General features: G+C 60.3%; 1 protein-coding gene across 2 annotated transcripts in view; it reads left to right on the top strand.

Annotated features, from left to right (window-relative positions):
* Ccdc85c (coiled-coil domain containing 85C) overlaps positions 1-24,310 on the top strand; it is a 71,567-nt gene extending 47,257 nt beyond the window's left edge. The window contains exons 2-6 of one of the 2 annotated variants that reach the window (XM_046426276.2): positions 6,270-6,343; positions 15,881-15,985; positions 19,580-19,675; positions 20,414-20,512; positions 21,243-24,310. In XM_046426276.2, the coding sequence (XP_046282232.1) occupies positions 6,270-6,343; positions 15,881-15,985; positions 19,580-19,675; positions 20,414-20,512; positions 21,243-21,332 (464 nt within the window). In that variant the 3' untranslated portion in view covers positions 21,333-24,310. Of the gene's footprint in view, positions 1-6,269; positions 6,344-15,877; positions 15,986-19,579; positions 19,676-20,413; positions 20,513-21,242 lie in introns of both variants that reach the window. The other variant, XM_046426275.2, reaches the window with a different exon arrangement.
* Positions 24,311-24,645: the final 335 nt, after the last annotated feature.

Below are 24,645 nucleotides of genomic sequence, written 5' to 3'. Positions count from 1 at the left end.
GTAACTCTCCTTTTGGGCCCCAGATTTGAGGCCTCTTGCTCTGTGAGAATTGGGTCCTTTGGTGATCGTTAGGAATGCCCTGGTCCAGGGACTAGGCAGTTCCCGAGGAGGCACCACTACCCCTCTTGGCCTCATTAGCCCTGAGGCTTGCCGTGGACCTGCGCGAGGGGACCTGGCCTTGCTGGAGTGGGGGGGCTGGAAGGTCTCCTGGACCTGAGGTACCCCAGCTCCGAGACCTGTTGAACCTGCCAGGCGGGCTGTGGCGGCAGGGATGGAACTCATCCAAGGACCAGCTGCTTCCAAGCAGGACGGGCCACTGCAGGAAGGATGGCCAGAGTGGCCTCTGCTGCCGTGTGGAGCCCTGGTCGGGGGCGCTGAGGGGGGTGGAAGGCTGTAGGCAGCTGTATCTGGAGCCTGCAGGGAGACCCAGTCCAACACTTCGGGGCCTGTGGCCCCCCTTTACCTCCCTGAGCCTGTTTCCTTGCCTGTAACCGGGGGTCTGCTCCCTGCCTCACCACGAGAAATGCTGACGTGTGAGACGCATGGCTGTTCTGGTAGCACGTGTGGTCACTGGTGGCTGTTGCTGGAGTAACCATGTCTTGTTCCAAGTCCCTGGTATATGGAGCCCCCTGCAGCTGGTGGCCCCAACAGCCCTGGATGTAAGTCTGGTGCCCATTCTTGCTGGCCTGGCCTTGCCTGTGTGACCTTGTTCTGTGCCTTGAATGGGGGTGACGGGACCTCCCTGTGGTGGGTAAGGTCTCAGGTTGCCTGTGAGAGCCATGCACACTGGGGACAGTGCCGTCACCTTTTGGGAAGGAAGCAGAAGGCCCAGGTAGAGACTGAGGTGGCTCCATGGTGACAGAGCAGGGGAGTTCCCGGGGCTGTCCTGCTGGGTTTCCTGTGCTGTGTGGGGCAGAGGCAGGCCTGCTGCCCTCTGGCCCTCATGCTCACCTGCCGCAGGCCAGGCCCCGCCCAGGCAGGTCCTGGGTGGGAGGAGGGAGCAGAGGCCACCAGCTCAGGGAAGAGACCCTCAGGAGCCACTTGTCCTAGCCCTGCAGCCCAGGGAGGGAGGGGCCTGCGAGTGACAAGGGTGAGTTGGTGTATTCTTTAATGAGGCCCTCCCCCCACAGAGCCACCAGCCTGGGGCTGCCGCTGACCCCCTTAATGAAGTGGAAGGAGGAGAGTTTAATCAGCCGAGCTGCCTAGCGGCCTGTGTCTAGTGCAGAGCCCCCGTGGAGGAGGCCCGAGGCTGGTGTGGCTGGGCCTCCTGCTAATGATCTGCCACAAAGCCAGTTGTCCCCAGACCTTCCAGAAAGTGACAAAGGAAGCCATAACTAGGACCTTGCTCAGAGAGGTGTGGCTGGGAGGGAGGCTGAGCTGTGGGGACCCAGGGAGGGGCCTTGTGGAGTCCAACTTTGCTTCCTCCTGGAGGAGGGTAACTCACACTTTGTCCCAGCCGGCAACTCTGCTGGCATGTCCCCAACGCCCTGAGGCAGTCACCATCTGAGCTCACCTCCACCTCACCTGTCCCTGAAGCCTGCCCGGGAGCTTTCGTGTCCAGGTGGGCCCAGGTGGGCTGTGCTGGCCCGCGAGCCCCTGGGCAGACAGGCTGGTGCTGAGCCCCCAGCCCCCGCAGGCCAGTGCCCCTCCTGCTGGCTTCCTCCCTTCCCTGCCTCCAGTCTCCACCTCCTACCTGGGATCCCTGTGGTCACCTCCCAAATGACCCATGGTTTCCTTATTTCATGGGCCGCCTCAGAGGCACCCAGCCCTTGGGAGGTCACTGAGATCACAGCGTGACATGCTGAAGTCAGATGGCGGACCTGAGCTCGGCCTTCTGTGTGCGGCCTCTGCGGCTCCTGACCTCCCCGCACCCTCCTCTCGTGTGGTGTGCTGTGTCCACTGCTCTCGAAGAGCTCGTGGCAGCCACTGCTGCTGGCCATGGGGGCTTATGGCCTCTAGAGCCAGGAGGCCGCCTGGGGATATCCTGCAAGGCATGGATGTGTTCCTGTTTCCGGCTTTTTCCTGTGAACCCACTAATGTGCAGCTGATCAGGGGTGGGGGGTTATGGAGTGATCAGATGTGGCTCCTGGCCCTTAATTCCTGTCACCTGGACACAGCAAGGCCTGGAGAGGAGGCTGGGGGTGACATCATGGTGCCAGGGAGGAAGCCAGGCCAGGAGGGGCTGTGTGAGCCAGCCCCTCTGCCTACAGTTTCCTGGAAGGCAGGGTGGCCTCATGGTCACCGGCGGGTCCCTGCACAGGCTCCTTGGCTGGAGCTAGATCAGAGCCTGTGGCAGACCCTGCAGGTCTGTGCCCCCATCCCCTGCATGTCCACCCAGGGGAGGGGGCACCCAGGAGGGCAAGGCAGGGCTGTCTTCTACTCCCAGGAAGCTGGTGAGCTGAGGGCTGGATCTGGATGGAACCCCAGAGGACTGGTCCTAGTGACCCCAGGAGGGGTTGGGGGTGTTTCTAAGGGGACGCCTTGGCCAGCTCAGCCCAGGGTCCCTCCTGTGGTCACCTTCTCATTTTGCCTAGAAGTGGCCACTCTCGGAAATGCTGCTTCCCTCCCTGTGGCTCCAGTCCTCGTGACTGCAGGCCCTGGCATTAATCTAATTACACGCCATCTCCAAGGAGCTGGGAGGTGCCCGGTGATGTCACAAGTTGTCGGGGCTGCTGGGAAGGATGGTCTCCTGTCCTCCAGCCCCGGCTCTGGAGTGTCGCCTTGCTCCTGTTCTTCCTCTGCTCCTGACCCAAGGGGGACCGTCACCTGGCTACCTAGCCCCTGGCAGTGTGGAGAGCCTGGTTGTCCCCTGGGACCTGGTGGGGCCAGGGTCAGGCTGGAGTCCCCCACCCCTGATCAGCTGCACCTCTGTGAGCCCAGTGGGGACCCTGAAATGGGGAGGTGCACGATGCAACCCATTCTCTTAGTTTATAAAAGAAAGATTTCTTCCTGCTGTAGATTATTTGAAAATTGACAAGAAATTATTTTAAATTATTTTAAAGAAATTATTTTAAAATTATTTTATTTTACTTTAAAAGCACTGTTCCTCATCTCAGCAACACTCCTGGTAGTGATCGATGCACTTCTTTCCTGAATTTGTATCAGTGTGTGGATTTGTTTCTTGGAGTGCCAGGGGCTGAACCCAGGGGCGTTTTCCCCTGAGCTGCCTGCCTCCCTGCCCCCCTGCCCCCAGGCCTCTTATTTTGAGACAGGGTCTTCTTAGTTGCCCAGGCTGGTCTTGAACTTGTGATCCTCCTGCCTCAGCCTCCTGAGTCGCTGAATGACAGGCGTGGCCACCGTGCCTGGTCCCCCAGTGCATAGATATTTTTAAATGCAGCAGCTATAATGCAGATAATTTTGAGTGGCATTTTAAGTGTTCCCACATTGTTCGGAGAGAAACTCCTCCTAACCCTCAGCACGTGATGGGGAGAGGGTGCCACCGCTCAGCTATTTCCAGTTTTGGCCACTATAGATCTGTCAGCAGTCTTGATAATTAGAATTAATTCTTTGTGATAGATTCCATTGGAATTAGTGGATGGTCAGAAGTATTTTCAAGACTATTGTGTTGTTCTTTTGAAATTAAAAAGGAAAAGCCCCAAAACCCCTGTGCTCTGATTTTTATTTTGTTCTGTGCAGCCTCTAGGGCTTTCTGGGGCTGGGCTCTGGTCCATGTTCATGTGGGCCTGGTAGTGACAACAGGTGACCTGCTGGGTCGTGCCTGTGGCTCCCAAGGCTCAGTGCTGGCCGTGGGTGGTGGGGCATTGTTGGGTGACTTGTGAGCAGCCTGTCCCTGCTCTGTCCTCCTTACTGCTGGCTGAGGAGGTTGGTCTCAGACCCCTGTTGGTTCAGACAGGGGCAGGGCCACCCAGCAGAGGTGCCGAGGCTGGATGGGACTCAGTCCCAATCCATGACTCCAAATGTGGTCTGGCCCAGAAGGGAAACCCTGGGAGCTCCTTGCTCACTCCACAGAGGTCCACAGAGGGAGACGGGAGGGGCACGCCCACCTTCTGGATGGTCCTGTGGTTGTAAAGGGCAGTGCTCCAGACAAGGGCCGGTGGTCACATGCAGGTGGCTGGATCTCCTCTGTTCAGAGCTGTGCCTAGGCGCCCTGACCTATGGGGTGGGTAGGGGTTTTGTGGCTGCGCCCCAGGGCTTGCTTCCGCAGAGTGCTTGACAGGGGTTGCCCAGAAATGGCCGCTCCTCCAGGGTCCTCCAGCTGCTCCCCCCAGCTGGGGACTCTCAGCTCTGACCTGTGGGTGGGCCTGGGTGCTGGGAGGGGCAGAGAGCGCATCCCCTTGTGAGCAGGGATACTTTGTTCCTTGTGGCCTCCTCATATGGAAAATGCGGACAGTGGGTGCTTGACCCTTGTGAGGGTCTAAGGAAGCTCTGGGTGCAGGGCTGCTGCATGTGACCTGGGGCGGTGACTGTCCCCTTCCTGAATCCCTCCCCAGAGGGGACCACAGGTGGTCATTTGGGGCTTGCCTTAGTTCAGTGTGGTCTTTGGAGTTACCTGGCCTACTGTGCCCAGATAGCGTTAGGTCTGGGAGCCCAGGTGTGCCCGCCTCCCCCCACTTGCCCCTGGGCCCCAGCCTTCTGCCCTCATGCCTGTTGGGGGAGTGTGAGGCTGCTCTCAGCACCGACTGACCAGTAAGTCAACTGAGGCTGTTTTATAGTGGTGGCCACCAGGCTAGCCAGGATCCCTGCCAGACCACCCAGGCGGGACTGAGGGGAGAGGCTGCCTCCTGGGGCTCTGGTGCAGGTGCGAGAGTCTGGAGCCACAGGGCTCCTCATTAGAGCTGCCTTATCATCCCCCAGGGCGGGCGGGTGGGGCCCCCTCCTCTCCAGGAGCCTGCGCCTGCCTGAGCAGTGACCGCTGGGCGTGGAGGGGGACAGAGGGCCTAGCCACAGTGTGTGGGGCTGGGCCTGGGGGCCTGATGCTGCTCAGGCAGGACGAGATGCTCTGCCAGGCCCGTGGACCTTGGCTGAGGGGGCAGGGGCTCCCCATGGCCCTCCAGCTGTGCTTGGGGAACAAAGTGACCCAGAGCAGGCAGATCAAAGGCACAGGGAGGGAGCGTTGGTGTGGGCCAAGGGCATGGGCTCCTGGAGGACCTTACCAGGCAGGACCTTGTGGGGTCATGACCAAACCGCCACACAGGAAGCTGCCCAGGCCTTCCTGGGGAGCACTCCCAGGGACTTCCGTCCTCGCCAGTGACCAGTCCCTTGTTAGAGCTGGTGGGCTCTGGGGACAGGCTACAGCACTCTTATTACACATGAAGACCCCACCCCTCGGGCTCTGGGGTCTGTGGGCCTCCTGCTGGGGCTGGACAGACGCTTCATGTTCCTGTGACATCCAAGCCCCCTCTATCCACCGGGAGTGCAGGAACCTGTGGGGTCTGTTCCCAGCCCCGAGTCCCCTGAGGCAAGGTTCCACAGCTGCCTTTGGTCAGAGGGTCTCCCTGGTGCCTCCTGAGGTCAAGGGTTGGTGGTGCGGACCGGGAAGACCCTGCTTCCTGCCAGGGGTGGGTACTGCAGAAGGCAGACACCAGCTGTGGAGGTGGATGGGTCCTGGCCACTGCCTGGGCCCTGTGACCTCTGGTGAGTGGCGTGATAATCTGTCCATGATCAGGTGGCTCTGTGGCTACCTGTAAGGTGCCACCCTGCCATCCTGCTCTCAGAGGTGCGTGGGACAGGTCTAGCCATCCCCTTGACTACCGTGTCCTGCTTGTCCCTCCCCGTCCCCTCCCCACCGAGGCAGGCTCCCTCATCCTGCCTGGGCTGCCTGGGCTGCCTGGGCTGGCTGAGCCACTTCCCATTCTGGTGGGGAAAGGGGCCTGGGCTGTAGGGTGGCCCAGGGTGGGGATGGTGGACTGGCGGATGTAATGGCCCCTGCTTTTCTGATGCGATCACACAGCGGGGGCGGGGAGTGGGGGAGGGCAGGCAGATTTCCCTCCTGCAGCCGTCTGCACCGGGGGGTCTGCTTGGCCTCTCCTGGCCTAGTTCAGAAACTGGGCTGCATGACTGGGGAGTGTCCCTCAAGGGTCTTGCAGGGTGTCCAGCACCTGGCTCCTGACTGACCTAGTGATGGGAGCTGTGTAGGAGAGGTGGTGCTTCCCCGAGTCACCCCAGGACAGGTGGGCAAGGGAGTCCCCGTCAGAGAGCCAGGCACACCCTGAACGGGTACCAGGGTGCAGGTCAGGGGGACCAGGTGGCGGCTGAGGGAGAGAGTCTGCTGGTGGCTAACATGCTGTCTGCTTCCTCCGTCCTCACAGATGCCTCGTCCACCTACATCCGGCAGCTGGAGACCAAGGTGAAGCTGTTGGAGGGTGACAAGCTCCTGCCACAGGTAGGCGGGCTGTAGGGGTGGTGGCCACTCACCGAGGCCCTGCCCCAGGCCACCCCGTCCCACCTTCCTCGGGCTCCCCCAGCACTCTGTGACCCCCACCTACCCGCTGCTGCCTGGGCCGCTGCTGGGAAGCCCCCGTCAGGGATCTGCCGCAACCTGGGTCCCTTCCAGGGTTGCCCCTCCCACTGTGCTGTGTGGGTCCCACAGGCCCTGGACTGCAGAGTGGGGGGAGAACAGGCCACGCTGCCCCTCTGTCAGACAGGCCGCGCGTTGCAGGGGCCTTCCCCCTGCCTCGCCGTGTCCCGCCTGCTGGTGTCCCTCTCTGGGCTGGGGTCCACCCTTCTCGCCCAGGGCCTGGCCCCACACCCACAGACAGTAGAGGCAGAGCAGGTGTGTGGGGACACGGGTGGAGCCTTGGTCAGGGCAGGTGAGGGAGGAGGTGTGGTGTCTGGTGAGGGCGTGGACCTTGCAGGTCCTTCTGTGAACTTGGAGGACACAGGTGTCTTCCCTGCTGCAGCTGGGGTGGGTGTGGGCTGGTGATGGGAGACTTGGTCCACCCCCGTGTGCCTGGGTCCAGCTGCCTGGCCCTCTAGCCTCCCCGGCCCTGCCTTACCTGCTGGCCCGTGAGTGGCCAGCTCCAGATGCCCAGTGTCTCTGGGAACTGACCCTGGTGCCATTGCCAGGTGGCCCACTGGGTCGGCTGGCTCAGGAAGCCTGCCACATCCTTCATGCCTGCTGGTGGCCCCTGGGCCGTCCTGTCTTGTGACCCTCTGTGTGCATCCTGGTCCCCACCCCTGCTGGGGTGCTTGAGGACGAGCCGCAGGGTCTCTGTGGTCACATCTGTCTCCATCTCTCAGCACGGCCAAACTGGATGGAGCACCCTGGGAGCCCGTGGCTGCTTCTCACCCAGTCCTGGCCCCCGGGGGAGACTGGTTCTCGCTCAGAACAGGACCCAAGGGACGGCTGCCCACCGGGCTGCGAGGCTCCGGCTGTGGCGGTGATCACGAGATGGCCAGAAAGCCTCGCCTGGGGATCTTGAACAAAGAGGCTGTGGCCGTGAGAGGGAGGCTGTCCTCAGTCTCAGGGGCTGTGGCATGTGAGATTTGACAGTTCTGACGTTTAACTCTTGTCAGCGACATCCAACCGAAACCCCGTCCCTGAGCAAAGCAGGGAACCTGCCCCCTGGTGAAAAGAAAGTGTGAGGAATATTATTCTTTGAAACATGGTCAGGTGATGTGGCCTTGGGGCTTGGGCAGGAGGCCAGCAGCCTCCCCGGATTCCCGTCCCCCACTGCCCTGTCCCTCCCCCGTGGCCTCTACTTAACTCCAAAATAGCTTTAATTAAAAATGTGCCGGAGTGTTCGCAGGCTAAATTATTGTATCGCAGTTCGTATTTTCTTTCTCCTGTTGGCTTTAAAATTCCATCAACACAGCTGCTTCCTCTGGGATGATTCATCTTGAGACGCCACACACGTTATTACTCTGCCTGTGGATTCTCTGTGCCCAGCCGGCCTGGGGTGGGGGCAGCTATAATTGACGCTGGGGCCTCTGGTTAATCCCCCTGCTGGCTGGTAAATGAAGCCTTAATGTGCTCTGGGAAGCCAGTTTTACAAAAGAGCCCAGGACGCTTGTGGTGCTGTCACAGCAGGCCAGGGGACTGCCTTGGGGAGGAAGCTGTGACCCAGGCCGGGAACTGTGAAGGGCCCCCAGCCTGTCTTTCCTCCTTGTCCCCGTGCCCAGCTCTGCCTCGTGCTGTCAGGTGCTGCAGGGCTGCTGAAAGTGAACTGGGGTTTACAGGAGGTCCTGGTGGGGAAACCGAGGCCTGGGCGGGGAACTCCTGGCAGGAAGCAGCGTGTGTTGGCTTGGGCTGGCAGGACCGAGTGCCACCCACCGGGGCTCTCAGACAACCCAAACTGACCACCTCACAGTTCTGGAGGCTGGAAGTCCAAGATCAAGTCCAAGATCAAGGGTGGGCAGCACTGGTTCCTCTGAGGCGGCTCTCCTTGGGGTGTCTTCTCCCCAGGTGTCCCCATGCCTTTCTTCCTTGAGTCTGGGTCCTTACTTTTCTTTCTCAGGAGGACACCAGTCATATGGAGCTAGGACCCACCTAATGACCTCACTCACCTGGTCACCTCTGTAAGATTCCGTGTCCACGTAGGTTGCATCGTGGCGTCCTGGGAGTCAGGACTACAGCACACACATTTTGAGGGGCACACAGTCAACTTGTGCTGTGGGGGTGGTGGCCAGATGGCAGAAGGGGGTGGGTTGGGCACTGGAGGAATCTGAGCTCCAACCACCCCTGGGCTTGCCTGCTGGGTGGCCTTAGGACACCCTTTGTCTCTGGTGGCTCGGTCTCCCAGCCCTGGGATGATGGCCCCTGAGAAGTGTCCCGGGCGGGGCTTGCCCTGGTTACCTTTCCCTGTTTCCGGGGGCCTAGGATTCTTTTTCTTTTCCTTTTTTGTGGTACTGGTGGGTCAATCCCAGGGCCTACTGTATGCCAGGCAAGTGCTCACCACTGAGCTACAGCCTGGCTCATTGCATTTCCCCCACTTTGAGGCTGGACTTTGCTAAGCTGACTTGTGATCTTCAGCCCCCAAGCCCCTGGAGTTCAGCGCCCCTGTGTAGGGCCAGCCTAGGACTTTGAAGGACCCGGTTAACTGTGCTCCCTTGGCCAGTGGCTTGGGCCTGGCCCATCCCAGAATGAACTGCTGTGCTTTGCCCTTTGTCAGAGTTTTAAACAGGCTACAGGACAGGGAATAATCTGCTACCAATCTGAGCCCATGGCTGACACCTGGTGTTCCCTGTGTCCCTGAGGAGAGCGGGTCCTGATCCTTGGGTTCCTCCAGAGATGCTGACCTTCGCGTTCCTGTGATGGCAGTGTGCCTCATTGGCATCTCCTGTGATGTGCTGCCTTGTTAACCAGCTCCGAGTGCCCTGTTCTGCCCACTGGTACCTGGGGCTGGCCAACTCATCCCTGTACTCTCTGTCCGGGCAGCGTAGTCTCTGGGGCTCTGGAGGACTTTAAGTGCTTCTTAGGAGACCTTAGAGTCTGGCCTGTCCCTTCCCTCTCCCCAGGCTCTGAGCAAATGGTCAGTCTAGCAAGTGGGCAGGTTAAGCAACTAGAAATTCCACCTCTCTGTCCTAGTGGGGTATCCACTACAGCCAGATGCTGGGCAGCAGTGGGCCAGGGCCAGGCCTCTGAAGCCAGAGGGCCTGTTGTATCTCATGAGTGCCACCTATCAGATGGGTGATGTTGGGCAACTGGCTGTAACTCTGTGCCTCAGTATTCTACTCTGCAAAATGGCCACTAGTGGCACCTGCCGCGTGCATCCTTCCCTTAAACTGGGAAGTCACCGGGACTTGGAGCTGGCTGGTGGTGAGGATTGTGGTACCCAGCGTGGCTTCCCCTGGGTGTTGTGAACATCCAGTGACCCTTGCCAGCCCCTGCTTGACCTCAGTGTATGGGCAAGCAAGCAGAGGCCCAGGAAGCTGGCAAGCGGATCGGACGTGCACAGCCCAGTGGGGTTTGGATTTTGCAGCCTGACCTCCTCCCAAGTCCCCCTGGCCTCTCTAGAACAAGTAATGAGTCTGTTGGAGGAGCCGGAGGGGCCACTCTGGTCTGCGTGCTGCCCCACCTGTCACAGACCATGTGGTCCTGGGTGGTTCACACAGTGTTTGAAATGGGATCTGGGGTATGAGGTCAGATGGGGAATGGGGGACCCAGCCCTGGCTGTGCAGAGGGAGGAGCAAGAAAGAAAATTCAGTGGGTGTTACTGGATAGCTCTTGTGAAGGACCTTGAAGGTCACTTGTATCCTGAGGACAGAGTGGAGGCCATATGGGGTTTGTCCCCTACTGGCCTGAGCGAGCTGGGGGCTTGGGGTGGCTCTAGGCAGCATACCGCCCCAAGGCCTCCCAGGAGGGCTGCTTACCCTGGAAGGGTATCTGGGTACTTGGGCTTTTTTTTTTGGTACCAAGGATTGAACTCAGGGGCACTCGACCACTGAGCCTCACCCCCAGCCCTATTTTGTATTTTATTTAGAGACAGGGTCTCACTGAGTTGCTTAGTGCCTCACCATAGCTGAGGATGGCTTTGAACTAGTGATCCTCCTGCCTCAGCCTCCCAATCTGCAGGGATTACAGGTGTGCACCACCGTGCTTGGCTGGTTCTTGAGCTTTGGAAGGGGCCACGAAGGGGTGGGTGCTCCTAGGGACCCAGTTCCCAGGAAGTAGTAGGTAACCAACTACTCCTTGTTGAATCTGGAGTTTCTGAAAACACAGAGCTCCTGGGAGTGGCGTGGAGACCACCACCCTAACCCTTAGTGTGGGAGAACCATGTGGCTCAGCCGAGGTCCCATGGCTTTGGGCTACCAGGGGCTGAGGAAGGAGCTTGGCAGAGGTTTTGGTCATGATGATGCCGTTCTCTTTCCTTCCAGCTGCCCCGCCCCTACGGCCGCCCAAGGAGGCCCCAGGTAGAGCCACTGTGTATGTGTGTGTGTGTGTGTGGGGGGGGGGGGGGTTTGCAGTGGTGTTGGGGGCAGGGGCTGGTCTGTGTGCTGTGTCTTCTGAGTCCCTCCTCTGTAGCACCCTCTGTCCCCTCCTGGGAGCTGACTGCCTTCCAGGGTGCATTGGTCCTCCCTGTAGGTTCTTCTTGGGATCTGCCCTCTGGGAGCCGGCATTCATCCCCAGCCTAGAGAAGCAATGGGCAGAGTCCTGCAGCGACTGCCTTGAGGGCCTCCTCAGCCACCCTTCCTCCCCCCAGGGCTGGGGGGTGCTGCCCACTCTGGCGTGCTGGAGAGTGCTGGCCAGGGAAGCATGAGTGAGTGGTGCAGCCAGGCTTGGGTCCCCCTGGCTCCCGGGTGGGGTAGCAGCAGCCCAGGCTGCTGAGGTCTCGGGGCTCCTGGGTTGGGGGTCCGTGTAGATTGTGCAGCTCCCAGGGCCTGGGCCAGCGGCTGTGCAGGAGGTCCCCTGGGCTGCTTCTGACTCCAGCTGGGGAGGGGTTGGCCAACCTGGCTCCCACTGTGCCCAGCTCTGAACCCCAGGGAGATGGGCCTCTGGCACTGGCTACTCTCCTGCCAGCCCTCAGGCCTCCAATGGCCTTGTCTTTGCCCCCTTCTGCCAGTCCTGAGATTGCCCACCCAGAGCGCCTGCCCATCATGTGACCCCCCCAGGGTCATGCACCACCTAGCCCTGCCTTTAGCACTGTGGGCATGTGGGGATGAGACTGTCCTTGGCACTGCAAAGTGTCTAGCAGCCTCCCTGGCTTGTACTCACTAGATGCCAGTACACACCACCCCAGCTGTGGCACTCAGATGCCCCCGGGGCAGAATCCACCCCCAGTTGAGAACTACTGACCTATAGCAATATGACTAGGTGCCAGGCCCTGGACTTGGGACTGCCCAGCCATGGCAGTGAGAAGCCAGAGTCCTTGGGTAGTGCTGAGGTACCCCCTGCCAGCCGCTCACAGCCATGATGACTGACACGTGGGTACAATCCCCAGACCCTCTCTCTCTTGGTCCAAGTGAGACCAACTTGGACAGTTCCTGCCCAGGGTGTCCTGCAGGGTCAGCAGAGGCCATTTCTCTTTGGAGACCACCCCTTTGCTCAGCTCTTGACCCATAATTCTTCAGCAAGCTTCTCCATGGGGACTCCACCTGAGACAGGTGACTACCTGGATTCCATCAGCTTTGGTCTGGATCAGGTCCATGGAGCACAGGGCAGGGTGTGGCCCTGGCTGCCCCTGGAGCTTCCAGGGTGGCAGGTGGGGGCATAGTCTCCCGGAGTTCTGCAGCCCAGCCCCTGCTCTAGGAGGACACAGCCAGTCCAATGGAGCGCCATCCCCCCGTGTGTCCTGGATAGAGTGATGTTCTTAGGTTGCTGAGGCCCCAGGTGTGTATTTGGTACCAACCATTAATGACACTTCACCAGCCACTGGGAACTCCCACACAGTGGCCTCCTCTTCATGTCTGGGGCCTGGGGCAGGGAGGGATGCTGATGGACCTGTGGGGCAGGTGGGCCCTGGGCTCTGATCTTATCCCTAGGTCTTTCCCACATTGCCTCTGGCCCCCTACACCAGGCAGAGGTGGCCCACGGGCAAGAGTGTGATTGGCAGGAAGTGGGGCCTGAGCTCCTTCCGGCCTCCTGACTGCAGCCCCAGTCCAGGAACCCCAGGATGTCCACGTGGGCCTAGATGCCATCTTGGCCAGTGTCAGTGTCTGCCACCGTGGCCTCTGAGCCTCCCCTGCCACACCTTGAGGGGGGGGCCCTAGGCGCCTAGCAGCCCAAGGCAGGATGGAGCCTGACAGGGAGAGCCTGGGGACAGGCCTGCTGGCACCTGGGTGGACTCTCTCTGAGCCTGCAGCATGCTCCATGCCAGACCCTGTCATTGGTGTGACCTGTTCAGGGCTAAGGAGGATGTGGTTATGGTGCTATCTCCTGTCTGTGGTTCTGGACCCTGGCCATGCCTGGCTTCCCTCCCGAGCCCTGTGGGGTGCCCAGGAGGCCTCTAAGGAAGGAGCAGCTCGGCAGGTGACCTATCCTGGGAGAAGCCCACTGTCCCCACCACCAGGGCCTGCAGGCTGAGGCTAAGTCCACAGTCACTTGGTGGCTCCATGAGGGTATCCAGCCCTGGTCACTCACCCAAATCAGCCTGGGGCTGGGCCTGCTGGGTATTGCTGGGAAAGAACCAGGCACTGTCTCAGTGTCTGCCCTCCTTCCCTGGCCCCCAGCCACTCCTGGCACACAGTAGGTGCTGATGCAGACAGGGTGCTTGAAGGGCTGAGAGTCCTCTGGGGTAGGAAAGGGGGACAAGAGGAGCTCTCCCTGAGCAGAGCCCAGGCAGGGGACACTGCCCACACCTGCTGGCCAGCCACTCCCCTACAAGGGAGCCCCAGTGGACAGGCCAGGGATGTTTGGAGCCTGTTTGTCTCCCCACCTTCTGTTCAGCCTCCCTGTGACAGGCTCTGCCCCGGGGATTGATGGCCTTGCATGCCTACGCCTGGGTGGTAGGGGTCCTGCTGAGGGTTTGCAGGGCTGGGAGCAGCAGTTATAAGGATTTGGAAGTCCTGTTCCAGCCCCAGCCAGGGAGGGTCTTCCTCAGGGCATGAGGGATCCCTGGAAGGCACCTCCAGGGTAGGCACGCCTTTCTGGGAGAGGAAGTGCTCCCGGGCCAGGCCACACACTGCCTGCTGGCTGGGAGAAGGCGATTTCACTTCCCACTTCCCACTCCCCCCGCCCCCCCCCCCCACGAAAACCCAGGGCTTTCGTGGTGCCAAGGGATCCACATGGCCAATAGCAGCATTTTTAATTTGGATTTAAATGCAGTAATGGTTACTCATTTGATGGGTCATTAGTCACATTGCCCCTTAATGAGAGTGCGTGCGTGTCCCCCCTGCCTGCCTTCCCAGCTTGCTAATAAAGTTCTGTGGACGTGCAAGTGTTTATAGATGCTTACCCAGGCTGATAACACCCAGGAGATGGCCTGGGGAGGGAGGGAGCCCCAGCCCCGCCCGCCCGGTGTGTTCCATGTTTTCCGTAACTGCATGAGTCGGCTTGGGAGCCCATTTGGTCCTGGGCCAGAGAAGCGTGGGGAAGGGAGGCCTGTGCCCAGAGTTCTCCAGCCAGTGTGTGGGTAGGACCACCGGCCCCAGGGTCCAGGTCCCTAGACTGGCGGGAGAACTGTGGCTCCGATCTGAGTTTGCTCCTCCTGGCTTAGTAGCCAAGGGGCTTCACTGTGCGTGGTGGGTGGGCCGGGTGCCCTACAAGGGGCCTCTCCGTGTCTGTGTCAGCCTTAGCAAGAGTAGCCTCAGAGGACAAGGTCTTCGCACAGCCTTCTGCCACCGGGCTGTTCCCGTGCAGACAAGCAGCGCACCTTCCAGGAGGGACGCTTCTGTAACCGTCCTGGTCAGGAAGATGACTTGGCTCAGAGCTTTGCCATCGAGTGGAGCTGGGGGAAGACCTCGGGGCTGCGGTGGTTACCCATGGCCGGGTGGCGAGTGCTGGGCCCAGGCTGGCTGTTCCTCCTTCTCCTTTTCTTGGTGCTGGTGGTAGTGGGGCTCCACCTGATCGGAGTCAAGTGGAAGATTTGGGGAAACTTCTTGGCTGGGGACCTTTAATATCTCTGGGTATTGAGGCAGGGCCAGAGCCAGGGGCATGACTGTGCCATTGGGTGATTCAGGTAGGCTCAAGCCTTTGCAGGTGATGCCCACTGGGTGGGGCCCTCTGGAGCCCACCGTATTTTGGGGGCTACCTCATGAGGGTAGGTGACCCCTTCTCACTCCTGCACCTCTGAGATCTTGGATCACACCCAGGTCCTCCCAAGGAGATGAGAGGAGGTGGTGGGAACAGCATCCAGCCCTGGTGCTGCCTGGCCTTTGAGAAAACAGACCAACTGACCCCTGGACATCCCTTGCTTCAGGCTGGTGGGTCAGGTGCCTGGCAGTCCTTCTAGTGTCACCCTATCCCCAGCACCTGCAGGACCCTGCCAAGGCCCTGGACCTGAAGAAGGGAGGTCTGACCCTGGATCCCATGGGGTGGGAGAACAAAATCCAGGGAATTGGGGGGGTAAGGGGGTCCTGTGGGAAATGGGGGCTGGGCCCATTGGTTGGCAGGAGGTGAGCAGAATGTGAGTCAGGCGAGGGCGCTGGTGAGTGGGGAGACTCCAAGCCAGGGCTGCTGCTCGGCTGGCCCCCCGCCCGGCCCTGGCCAGGCCCCTTTCCTCCGTGGCCTGGGGACTCAGCAGCCGGCCGATTCATGGACTTTCTGCTGCACTTATCTGCCGAGGCTTTCTTTTAGTTCCTTTGAAGTAGAGAAGAGTGTTTGGGTCAGAAACTCTGCCCCAAGGTCTGGTGACGCAGAAGGAAAGGTATCTTTGCGGGGCTGGAGCAGGAGGGAGGCCAGCTGGACTGAGCCTCCCACCCACTGGTATCCCTGGGACCTGTGGATGCTCTCAGCTCCTGGTTCCTGCCCCCTTCCACAGCTCCACTCTCGGCCTTGGCTTCTGAGGGGACCCACCCAAGGCCTGTCTGCTTTGGCTTCCTCCCCCCTCTCCAGTGCCCAGGCAGCAGGCCCACCTCACACTGGTCCTTGTAGGTTCAGCTGGACAGCACCCAGGGCCTGCTTTTGGGAGCTCCCTGTCTGATGATGGAGGTGGGCCGAGCCCTGAGGAGGCTCATCCGGCCAGGGGCCACAGAGCCATGGGAGGCACAGGGTGCAGAGGCTATCCCCTAGGCCCTGGTGAGGGACACTGGCTTGTGACACTGGCAGGAACTCCAGTGCAGGATGTTGCAGTGTAGGAACAGGGTCGAGGTGGGGAGGGCTGGTCATTCATCTTCTTACTCCTTGGTGGGCATGAGTTGGGGGGACAGACAGAGGCCATTTGGCAGTGGCTTCGAGGGCAGGAACAGCTGGGTGGGGCCCTGGGGAGGTGTGTGGAGCAGGCCTCTGCTGTGGGGAGAGCCCCTGTCCCAGGGGAGCTGCTCAGCCGAGTGTCGCTGGCCCTTGGTGGCTGACACCTAACCTCTCTCCCTCTCTTGGCAGCAGACGGGCCCTGGAGAGCTGCGCATGCTGCGGAAGGGCTTTTCTCCCTACCACTCCGAGTCCCAGCTCGCGTCCCTGCCACCCTCCTACCAGGACTCCTTGCAGAATGTAAGTGTCCACCCCAAAGAACCCAAGTGCTCCTGGTCTGTCTCTAGTCTCCTTCTGAGTTCCACAGGTGACCTGCTCAGGGCACATGGTCAGTCCCACGTCTCCCCCTCCCGCCATGCACACTCACTTTAGCCTAGCACTGTCCAGGTCAGCGAAAGCTGAGGAGGACAGCCAGCCCGCTGTGCCCTTCTTCATGCCCCACCGTCCCAGGAAGGGGCCCGACCTCCCACCCACGCAGCCTCAGAAGGGCCCAGTGTGGAGGCCAGAGGTGAAACACATGTGGTGACTCTGCTGGACATGCTGGGACAATGTTTAGAGGCCACGTGAGCTGGCAGCTGAGCCATGTCCCTTTAGCCTGTGTCACTTGGGTGCAGTGGGAGAGGCTGTCTGGCTGGCCTGGAGTGCAGGGTGGGGTTGCTGCCCAGCCTTGGACCTGAGCGTGGAGGGGCCCAGGGTGGTGGCTCTATTCTGGACAGTCCTCCAGGGGCCTCTTCTAGGCTCCTACTGGGCTCTGCCCTGCTCTGGGAGAAATGACCGCTGGGAGTTAGGTCATGGGAATTGGCTACCTGTCTGGGCACCCGTTGGGGCTGCTCCCTGTGAATCAAGTGCCCGTCACCATGTGTGACTGCAGAGACAGCCTGGGAGCCAGCCCACCTTCCCTCTGCACCAGATGTCTGATCAGCTCACCTTCCTGTCTGCTCCATGGGGACACTGCTCCACATGTGTGCGGGTGCCCCTGAGTGGGGGTCTGCAGGTCTGCTGTGTGGCGTGGAGGCTCCTGGGCAGTGTGTGTGGAGAGGTCACACCCCTGGCCTCTCCCCTCCACCTTGGGCCCTCCTGGCCTCGCTGGCTCTTGGTGCCCCAGAGGCGGGCTCCTGTAGGCCACCCCTCCTACCCAGGAATGCAGCTGTGGACCCAGGCCCTGCCCCTCCCTCGCAGTGGTCCAGCTGGGTCCCTTCCTCAGTCCCTCATCCCCTCTGCCCTCCACCCATCCTCCTTCTGATAGGGAGCAGCAGCCGCAGGCATGAGGCCTGGGGATCTACAAACTGTGAGGCTCCTTGCTGGCTCCTGGGCCAGCCTCTGGGGTGTGCTGGCTGCCTTTGGGCTCTCCAGCCCCACACCCAGGCCTCTGGGAGGCAGCACCCAGGCAGGGAGGGCAGGCGGCTCTGGCTGGAAGGCATCCTGCAGGTCTGGTGTGGCTTTGTGCCTCACTTCCACCCAACTTTGGAGAAGAGGAACTGAGGCCCTGGGGTGAGGGTGTGCTGGGGCCTGAGGGCCTGGAGGTCAAGGGCAGTGGGCGGCTGCAGAAGCTCCCTACTCCATGAGGCTGGGCAGAGTGGGGGGTCCAGAGAAAGTGGTGGGATGGGCTATCTTGGGGGAGGCCGGTCACTGAAGCTGCTGAGGCCACTGCAGAGGGCCAGAGGACCAGAGACCAGGCCCTAGGGAGTGTCCACAGGGCTTTGGGCCTTGCTGGGGCCTGGAGAGCCTGATTTTGGCACTTCAACCCTCTCTGTATGAGGGGTGCCAGGGAGGGCAGTGCTCCACACCTGGGCAGGTCTCCTTGGAGCCCACTTGTGGGTCCTGGGGCACTCTGAGGGTCCTGCAGTACAACAGGTAACTAAAGGTGGGCATCCCTTTCCTGCCTGCTGGCAGTTGGCGTGAGCCCAGGCAGAGGTGGTTTGTATTTTTTGGCCTCCTGACAGACGGTCAAGGCTTCGACAGGCCCCTTGGGGCAGTGGTTTCCACACCATTTTTGGTGGGGCAGGTAATGACTTTGTGTCTGAACCTGTAATTCAGGAGTTCTGGTAAATTCAGAGTTGTACCTTCATCACAGTATAACGCCCCCATCACCCCAAAATGCCTTCTCACCCCTCCTCCTCTTCGCCGGGCCACCACTGCTTTTCCACTCTGGGTCCGTCCATCCCTGCCACTGTGTACTGGGGATGCACTGGAGTGTGGCTTTGTGCTCGGGTTCCTGCCCACGTGGCCTGGGGCAGCCCCCTGTGCCTCTGCTACCTTCCATCTGCTGGGGCACGATGGGGCCGTGTCCACTCTTTGGCTGCCGTGGAGTGCGTGGCCTGTGGGTTCCAGGACTAGTACTTCGTGGACACGCACTTTCCTTAGTCCTCTCGGGTGTCCACTGCTCTCCCGCTTTGGCGCAGCTCTGGTACCCACAGCCCTGTTATAGGCCAGGTCCCTTGCTTGTAGCTGCCTGGCCCTGCAGCCTCACTCCCACCTTCGGGATGGGCTCGGGAAACCGCAGCACCTGCCGGGGTGGCCGGGGCTGGCCCAGCAGCATGTGTACTCCTGAGTGGAGGTGGCACTGGCTTTTTTCAGCCGTGGCCAGGAGTCCCGACGCCAGCCCCAGTGCATCACTCACTCACCGCCACCTCGTGTGTTTGGACAGTGGCTGGTGTCGTTTGCAGGATCCCCAGCCATGCCTCCCTGACACCTACTGTCCCCAGTGAGGTGGGCAGGATGGGCTGGATCACAGCTGCCCACTGCCCCAGCCTTCCTTTTGCCATTGCTCTAGGAATCAGATGCTGGAGCTGGGGGTGCCGACAGAGCAGGCAGTTCAGGAGCCGGATGCCAGGGCCAGCTGGCACAAGGTGTTCCCTGGGACAGGGAGGGGGTATGGGCTCTCCAGAGAAAGGAACCAGGCCAGGGTCCCTGTATGTGTGTGGCTGGCACCCCCTGCTGGCTTCTGGGGGGGAGTGCAGTCATCTGTTCAAGTCCCAGCCGGTCTCCTGTGCCCTCCCTGGGAGGACTACCCCACACTCCTGCTTGGTACTTGTTTGCTCTGGTCTGGGCACAGAGACTGGCAGCCTGGGCTGGACTCAGAGAAGCAGCTCTTGAGCATTCCCCAGGGCTCTGCACACTCCCCGGGGTGCAGGCCCCTGTCTGACGGCCAAGTGAGGAAGCAGCTCAGAGCCAGCTGGGCCTGGCCTCAAGTCGCAGCCAGAGGAAACTTGTCCCGGCCTGGACTTCTCAGTCTACTAACCTGCTAGTGCTTCTTGTCGTTGTCTTCCTGGCCCCAGGGGGGCCCTATAGCAGCTAGAGGAAGAAGTGCCTGGTCCCCATGGCCACCTGGAGTGAGGGGAGCTCGGGGTTGGAGCTGGGCTATGGCCCTGGGTCAAAACTAAGCTTCCCAGAGGATGGTCCCCACCTTGCCTCATCCCCTGACCAGCCCACTCCATGCCATGTGGAAACTGGCCCCTGGTGGCCGACTTGACCCTTAGGACAGGGCCAGGCTGAGAGCTGGGAGGCTGACGCAGGACCGGCTGGGAGGGGCTTTGGATTCAGGCAGTGGCTTCAGCCCCCCAGCCTGCTGTGCCAGAGCCTCTTGCCCTCCCCGTTACCCTGGATTCCTCTGCAAAGCAAACCACGGGTCCTACACACGCCCCCCCCCCCCCAGGCACCATGCTGTCTACAGAGGACATGGCATGGCGGGACGAGAGGGGCTGCCCTCTCCAGGCTTCGCCCTCTCTGCTGCCCACCTCCCCAGTCCCATCTGTGCCTGCCTGGCTCTGGCCCCACACAGTTGGGACCTCTGACTTGAGCCAGCCAGGAGCTAAGGTGTGATTCCTCCCACAGGGCCCTGCCTGCCCTGTGCCCGAGCTGCCCTCGCCCCCCTCCGCTGGCTACAGCTCTGCGGGACAGAAGCCCGAGGCAGTGGTGCACGCCATGAAGGTAAGGGCCCCACTGCCCAAGCCCGAGATGCCCAGTGTACCCTGGGGCCTTGGAGGCCACCTGTGCTGTCTGTGCGCAGGGCATCTGAGCAGCAGGGTAGGGGATTTCGCCTCTCAGCTGGTGGCTGGGGCCATGGCTGTCCAGTGAAGGACTCAGAGGTGGGGAGTGGGGACTAGTGTCACCTGTCAGCCCTCCCTGAGCTACTGCAGCTGGGGAAACAGAGGCCTGGTGGGGGAGGACAGGCATTGCTCTAAGGCCAGAGATCTGGGGCAGGAGTGGGTTAGGACTGAAGCCCAGGTTTCTTGGGTGAACCTCGGCCTCCAGGTGCGGGGGCAGGTCTTCCTCATGTCTCCAAGGCACCCACACCTGAGCACATCGCCTGCCCCACGCCCCTCCTTCCTTCCCCTGTGCGTGTGCCAGGAGCCTCGTGTGGGGTGTGGGCTGCCCCAGGTCCCTGTGCTGTTACACGAGTGAGTCCACCTGTCTGAAGTTTGTCCCTGCCACCTGGCCACCCTTGTCCTGGGTGACCCGTCCCTGAGTCAGGGATGCTGCTTCCCTTGTATGGAGACCGTGGTGTCGCAGGGTGAAGAGACATCCACACCCTGCCCCCCAGCAGCTCGGGACCTCAGCTTCTCCGTGTAGCCAGGGAAGCCAAGGCTGCGGGGGTCAGGTGACTTGCTGGAGGCCTACTGCTGGCCTCTGCCCCACACTCTGGGACTGATCTCCTTCATCCTTCAGGTCCTGGAGGTGCATGAGAACCTGGACCGGCAGCTCCAGCACAGCTGCGAGGAGGACCTGAGCGAGGAGGAGAAAGCCATCGTCCGGGAGATGTGCAACGTAGGGCGCTCCCCGGGCTGCGGTGGGGGGTCTGGCGCGGGGGCACAATGAGGTTCACCTGGCAGGTCACACCCCTCCCTGTGTAGGGCTGTTGTACACACACTCAGCTGCTGCCCTGGGCAGCTCCAGAATGTTGGAGGCTCTGGACTCCCTGGCCTGTTGTCACCCACTCTACTCCCCCTGCCAGAAGGCCCCTGACCATGGCTAGGTCTCTCCCTCCCCAGGAGTGCCATGCTTGGGGCTCGGAGTTCCCCATCCCAGCACTGCTCTGGTTCATCCAGCCCTGGAGCCCTTGGGCCCTGGGTGTCTGACCCTGGCCTCCCAGCTCACCTGTGCCCCCTAGCGGCGGCTGGCCTTGCACTTAGTTCTCAAAGCTGAAGGTGCAGACCTGCAGGCCTGGGCTGCCCTGTCTGCCTGGGAGAGCCTCGTCCTTGGCCCCTCTGACCACCAGTTGACTTGTTGGACCTTTGCAAGAGCTGCAGGGAAGGGATGTCCTAGGTCCACGGGCCCTACAGAACAGCCACGAGGCCAAACCTGCTCCGGGGCAGCCATGACTGGGGTGGGGCAGGACCAGGCCTCAGCACCTCCAGGCCTCCTGCGGCCTCAGTCTCCCTTCCTGGTCCCAGGGCTCTGAGGACATGGGCGATTTGCAGGGATAAGGCAGGAGGCATGTGCAGGCCAATGGTGGGCTCAGGCGGGCCCTCCACCCACGTCTTGCCCCTCTCCACAGGTGGTCTGGAGGAAGCTGGGAGACGCTGCCAGCTCCAAGCCCTCTATCCGGCAGCACCTGTCTGGAAACCAGTTCAAGGGTCCTTTGTAGGGCCATTCTTCACGGATGTGGACTGGCCCCTCCCAGGGCTTCCAGGCCCTAGACGAGGGCAGGACTCCCGCAAGCCACTGTCTTTCTCTGGTGAGTTGTACATAGGACACGGACCACCCTGGCTGCGTGCCGTGGCACTCTGACGGCCAGGCCTCCGCTCCCGCCTCACGCACCAGCAAACTGCGAAGACGCGAAGCCGCGACTGCTCCCTGGCGGCCCGAGTGACTTGGCTCCCTCTCTGGCCACAGGCTCCATTTGCAAGAGGCTGAAGGGATGCCAGGCTCAGGGACTGTCCAGGCTTCCGTGTCCTGCCCTCGATGTGGGGGCCACTCATCAAGCTTTCCATCCTCCTGGTGCCCCTGTACTGGACAGAGGCTGCCATCACCTGAATCCTGACACAGTGGCACCATTTCCTGCCCTGCCATGGCCGGGACCCCAGCTCACCCAGCACTGGGTCCTCTGTGTCATGGACAAGGAAACTCACCATGTCTGGCTGCTGGAGCTGCTTGGGGCTCCCAGGCCCTTCCTCTGACTTTGGCCCTGGGAGCTTGGAGTCCCTGCTATTGGGGGTTGGTGCCAGCCACCTTGATGCCAGTTGCTGCTTGTTCTTAGTGTTCCCCTTCCCTGACACCCCCAAACATACATTCTCTGTGGTCTCTGTACCCCGTGCCAGGGTTAGCCCCATCTTTTGGGGTCCCTGCTGTCCAGCATCCTACCTGGGGCTCACAGGAACAGGGAAGGTCCTGGAGGGCTTCTGGGCTGAGCTGCATCTGGGGATGGGTAGAACCAGGTCATGCGGAGTCCCTGGTCAGCTGTGGGGTGGCTGCCTCCAGGGCTGGCTATACCTAGGTCACTTGTGGACACAGCTACAGGGGCTTCCCATGATGAGCATTCTGTTCTCTTTTGGAAGGAAGGACCCTGACTTGGTTCAGGCTTTAATTTACTGTGTGACCTTCATGAAGTCACACAGCTTCTCTGGGCCCCTGCTGTAGATGGTCTCAGTCCTCACAGCTCACAAGCCAAGGCCAAGCTCATGTTGCTGCCTTGCTGTCTCATGGCAGGTCACCTCCTCTCTCCAAGCCTCAGTGTTCTAAGCGACAAAATGGACGCCACCCTCCTTACAGCAAGAGACCTTCAATGTAAATGATCCCATATAAACCATGAAGTGTGATAGGAAATATTTTTTAGTTTGTGAGAGGAAAATGAGGCCCAGGAGGGGAGGTGATATTGTACTACTACACATAGTGCCCTGGCTACAGGGGAGATCCTAAAATCTCTAAGAGGGCAGGCCATTTTGACGACATCCACACATGCACGTAACTGGCCAGCCCCAATCCCGACTCACCTCTGTTCACTTCCCGCTGTCAGCCATGTCTCCCCTCTTCCGATGGTACTTGAGCTCCGTGCAGCAGGTACTTGAAGGGCCCAAGGAGTGTCTTCCTATCAGGCAGGTCTCATTCAGGCCGAGCCAAGGATGGGGACCAGGGCAGGGGAGGGCAGATGGCTTCCCTGCTGCTTTCCCCAGCTGGGGACCCTCTACAGGGAGTGGTCCCCTCGGCGTTTGCCATCTGCGCCCTTGTGTCCTGCACTCAGGGGAAAGGCCCGCAGCCCTTGGCGTGCCCTGGGAGTGCCAGCTAGGTGCTTCAGGGCTGGCCTGCTGCTCTTGCTGTGGGTGTTACCAGAAAGCTCTTCCCAGGACCTGCTGCCTGGGCAGGTGATGAGCTCCTTGTTGTTAGGGGTCTGCCCCCATCTACTGGTCATGGTACTGCGTCACGCCTGCCTAAGTGGGAAGCTGGGCTGGTGACACATATGTCCCTTTGGGGTGTCCTGAGGGGTGTGGGTCCATGCTGTGTAGGAGCCCAGTCAGGGAGCCCACGTGTCGTGTTTGGATCAGGGTGGCTTGGCCACCACTGAAATAAGCAATAAGGGCTCCTGTATCTGCAGATCTACCCAGGGAACAGCCTGGAAGCCACCTGTCTCCTGAGGGAAGTGACCCCCATCCCTGGTGCTGTGGAGGCACCAGGGGTCTGCAGAGCACCTCCTGCCTGCCAGAGGCCCCTGAGTCCACACAGAAGTGGACAGCTTTCTGGGACGGGACTGTGACAGTCATGTCTTCAACACAACAGTTAGTAAAAGCCAGCAGCAGCAGGAGCCCAGGTGCTCTTGGCAGTGGCAGAGCCATGAGTGAGCTGGGGTGGGCCCCACTGGGCCTCTCACAGTGGGGAGCCTGTGGGCCATAGCTCAGGGTGACACCGGGTGGCCCTCCCTTCTGGAGCCTTAGCTCTGAAACTCCTAGGCAGGGGCCAAGGGCCTTTCATAGAGGCTCCTTTCCGTTTCACATGCTAATTCTCAATCCTGAAGCCCAAGGAGACTCACACTGGCTTCAGTTCCACTGTGACAGGTCACCCTTCTGGCCCCAGCCCAGGTGGCCTCACCTATGCTGGAGTCAGAATCTGCTGAGCACATTTTTTTAGGGTGGCACATTTTTATCCAAAAGTTATTAGCTACACACCAGTGTTTAAAGAGGAAAAAGTGACCTTTCATTTGTTTTTTCTTGAAACTTGAGAGGGAAAAAAAAAAAACATACTACTGATTTTTTTTTTTTTTTTTTAAAGAAACAAACTGAACGCATGGCTGCAGAGTGCTGGAGGTGTCTATTTTTCATACTGTGGGGAAAGTACTCATGCTGCTTTTTGGAAACAGGCTGGGACGTCTGGTTCCTGTCCTGGGCCGGCAGCTATGCTATTTTCTGTAGAAGGTGACCAAGGTGGACCTGCAGCCACCCCCACAGAGCCGAGCCTGTGGATTCCCGCCTGTTTCTACCTTCTATTGAACCACTTTGATTTGTGGAGAGAATAGAACTTTTTGATAGTGTGGTAAAAACATTGATTTGAACTATTTTAGTAAAAGGAGTAACAAATAAGATTGTGACCGTGTATACTTTGAGCTAGATAAATAAAGGCCTCTTTGCAAGCCTTCTGGTTGGTGCTCCCTGCTCATCTCTGTTGAGGACTGAGGGGTGGCCTGGAGCCATGGCCCAGCAAGCAATTCAGATGGGGATCAACTGGCACTCTACCCTTGCCCCATACATTTGGCCCCTCAAGTGGATGGTGGAGGCCACTAATTGCTACCTACAGGTCAGGAGTGGAAAGGATTTCCCATCCAAGCCTGGTCTCAGGAGCCCACGTTCTGTGCATGGATGCTGTAAAGCTCAAAACTGGTCTGGAACTTAACCAGGGTGGTTAAAATCACATGCAGAGCCACACCTTAGTGCCCCCAGGGACATCAGGGAGATGGTGGGGTCAGGCTTTCC

The sequence above is a fragment of the Marmota monax genome, unplaced genomic scaffold, assembly GCF_021218885.2.
Source record: "Marmota monax isolate L192 unplaced genomic scaffold, Marmota_monax_Labrador192_F-V1.1 WCK01_AAM20220418_F8-fsc00183, whole genome shotgun sequence".
NCBI classification, from domain to species: Eukaryota; Metazoa; Chordata; class Mammalia; order Rodentia; family Sciuridae; genus Marmota; species Marmota monax.
Note: the sequence above shows the minus strand (reverse complement) of the source record. Positions and strands in the feature narration are given on the sequence as shown.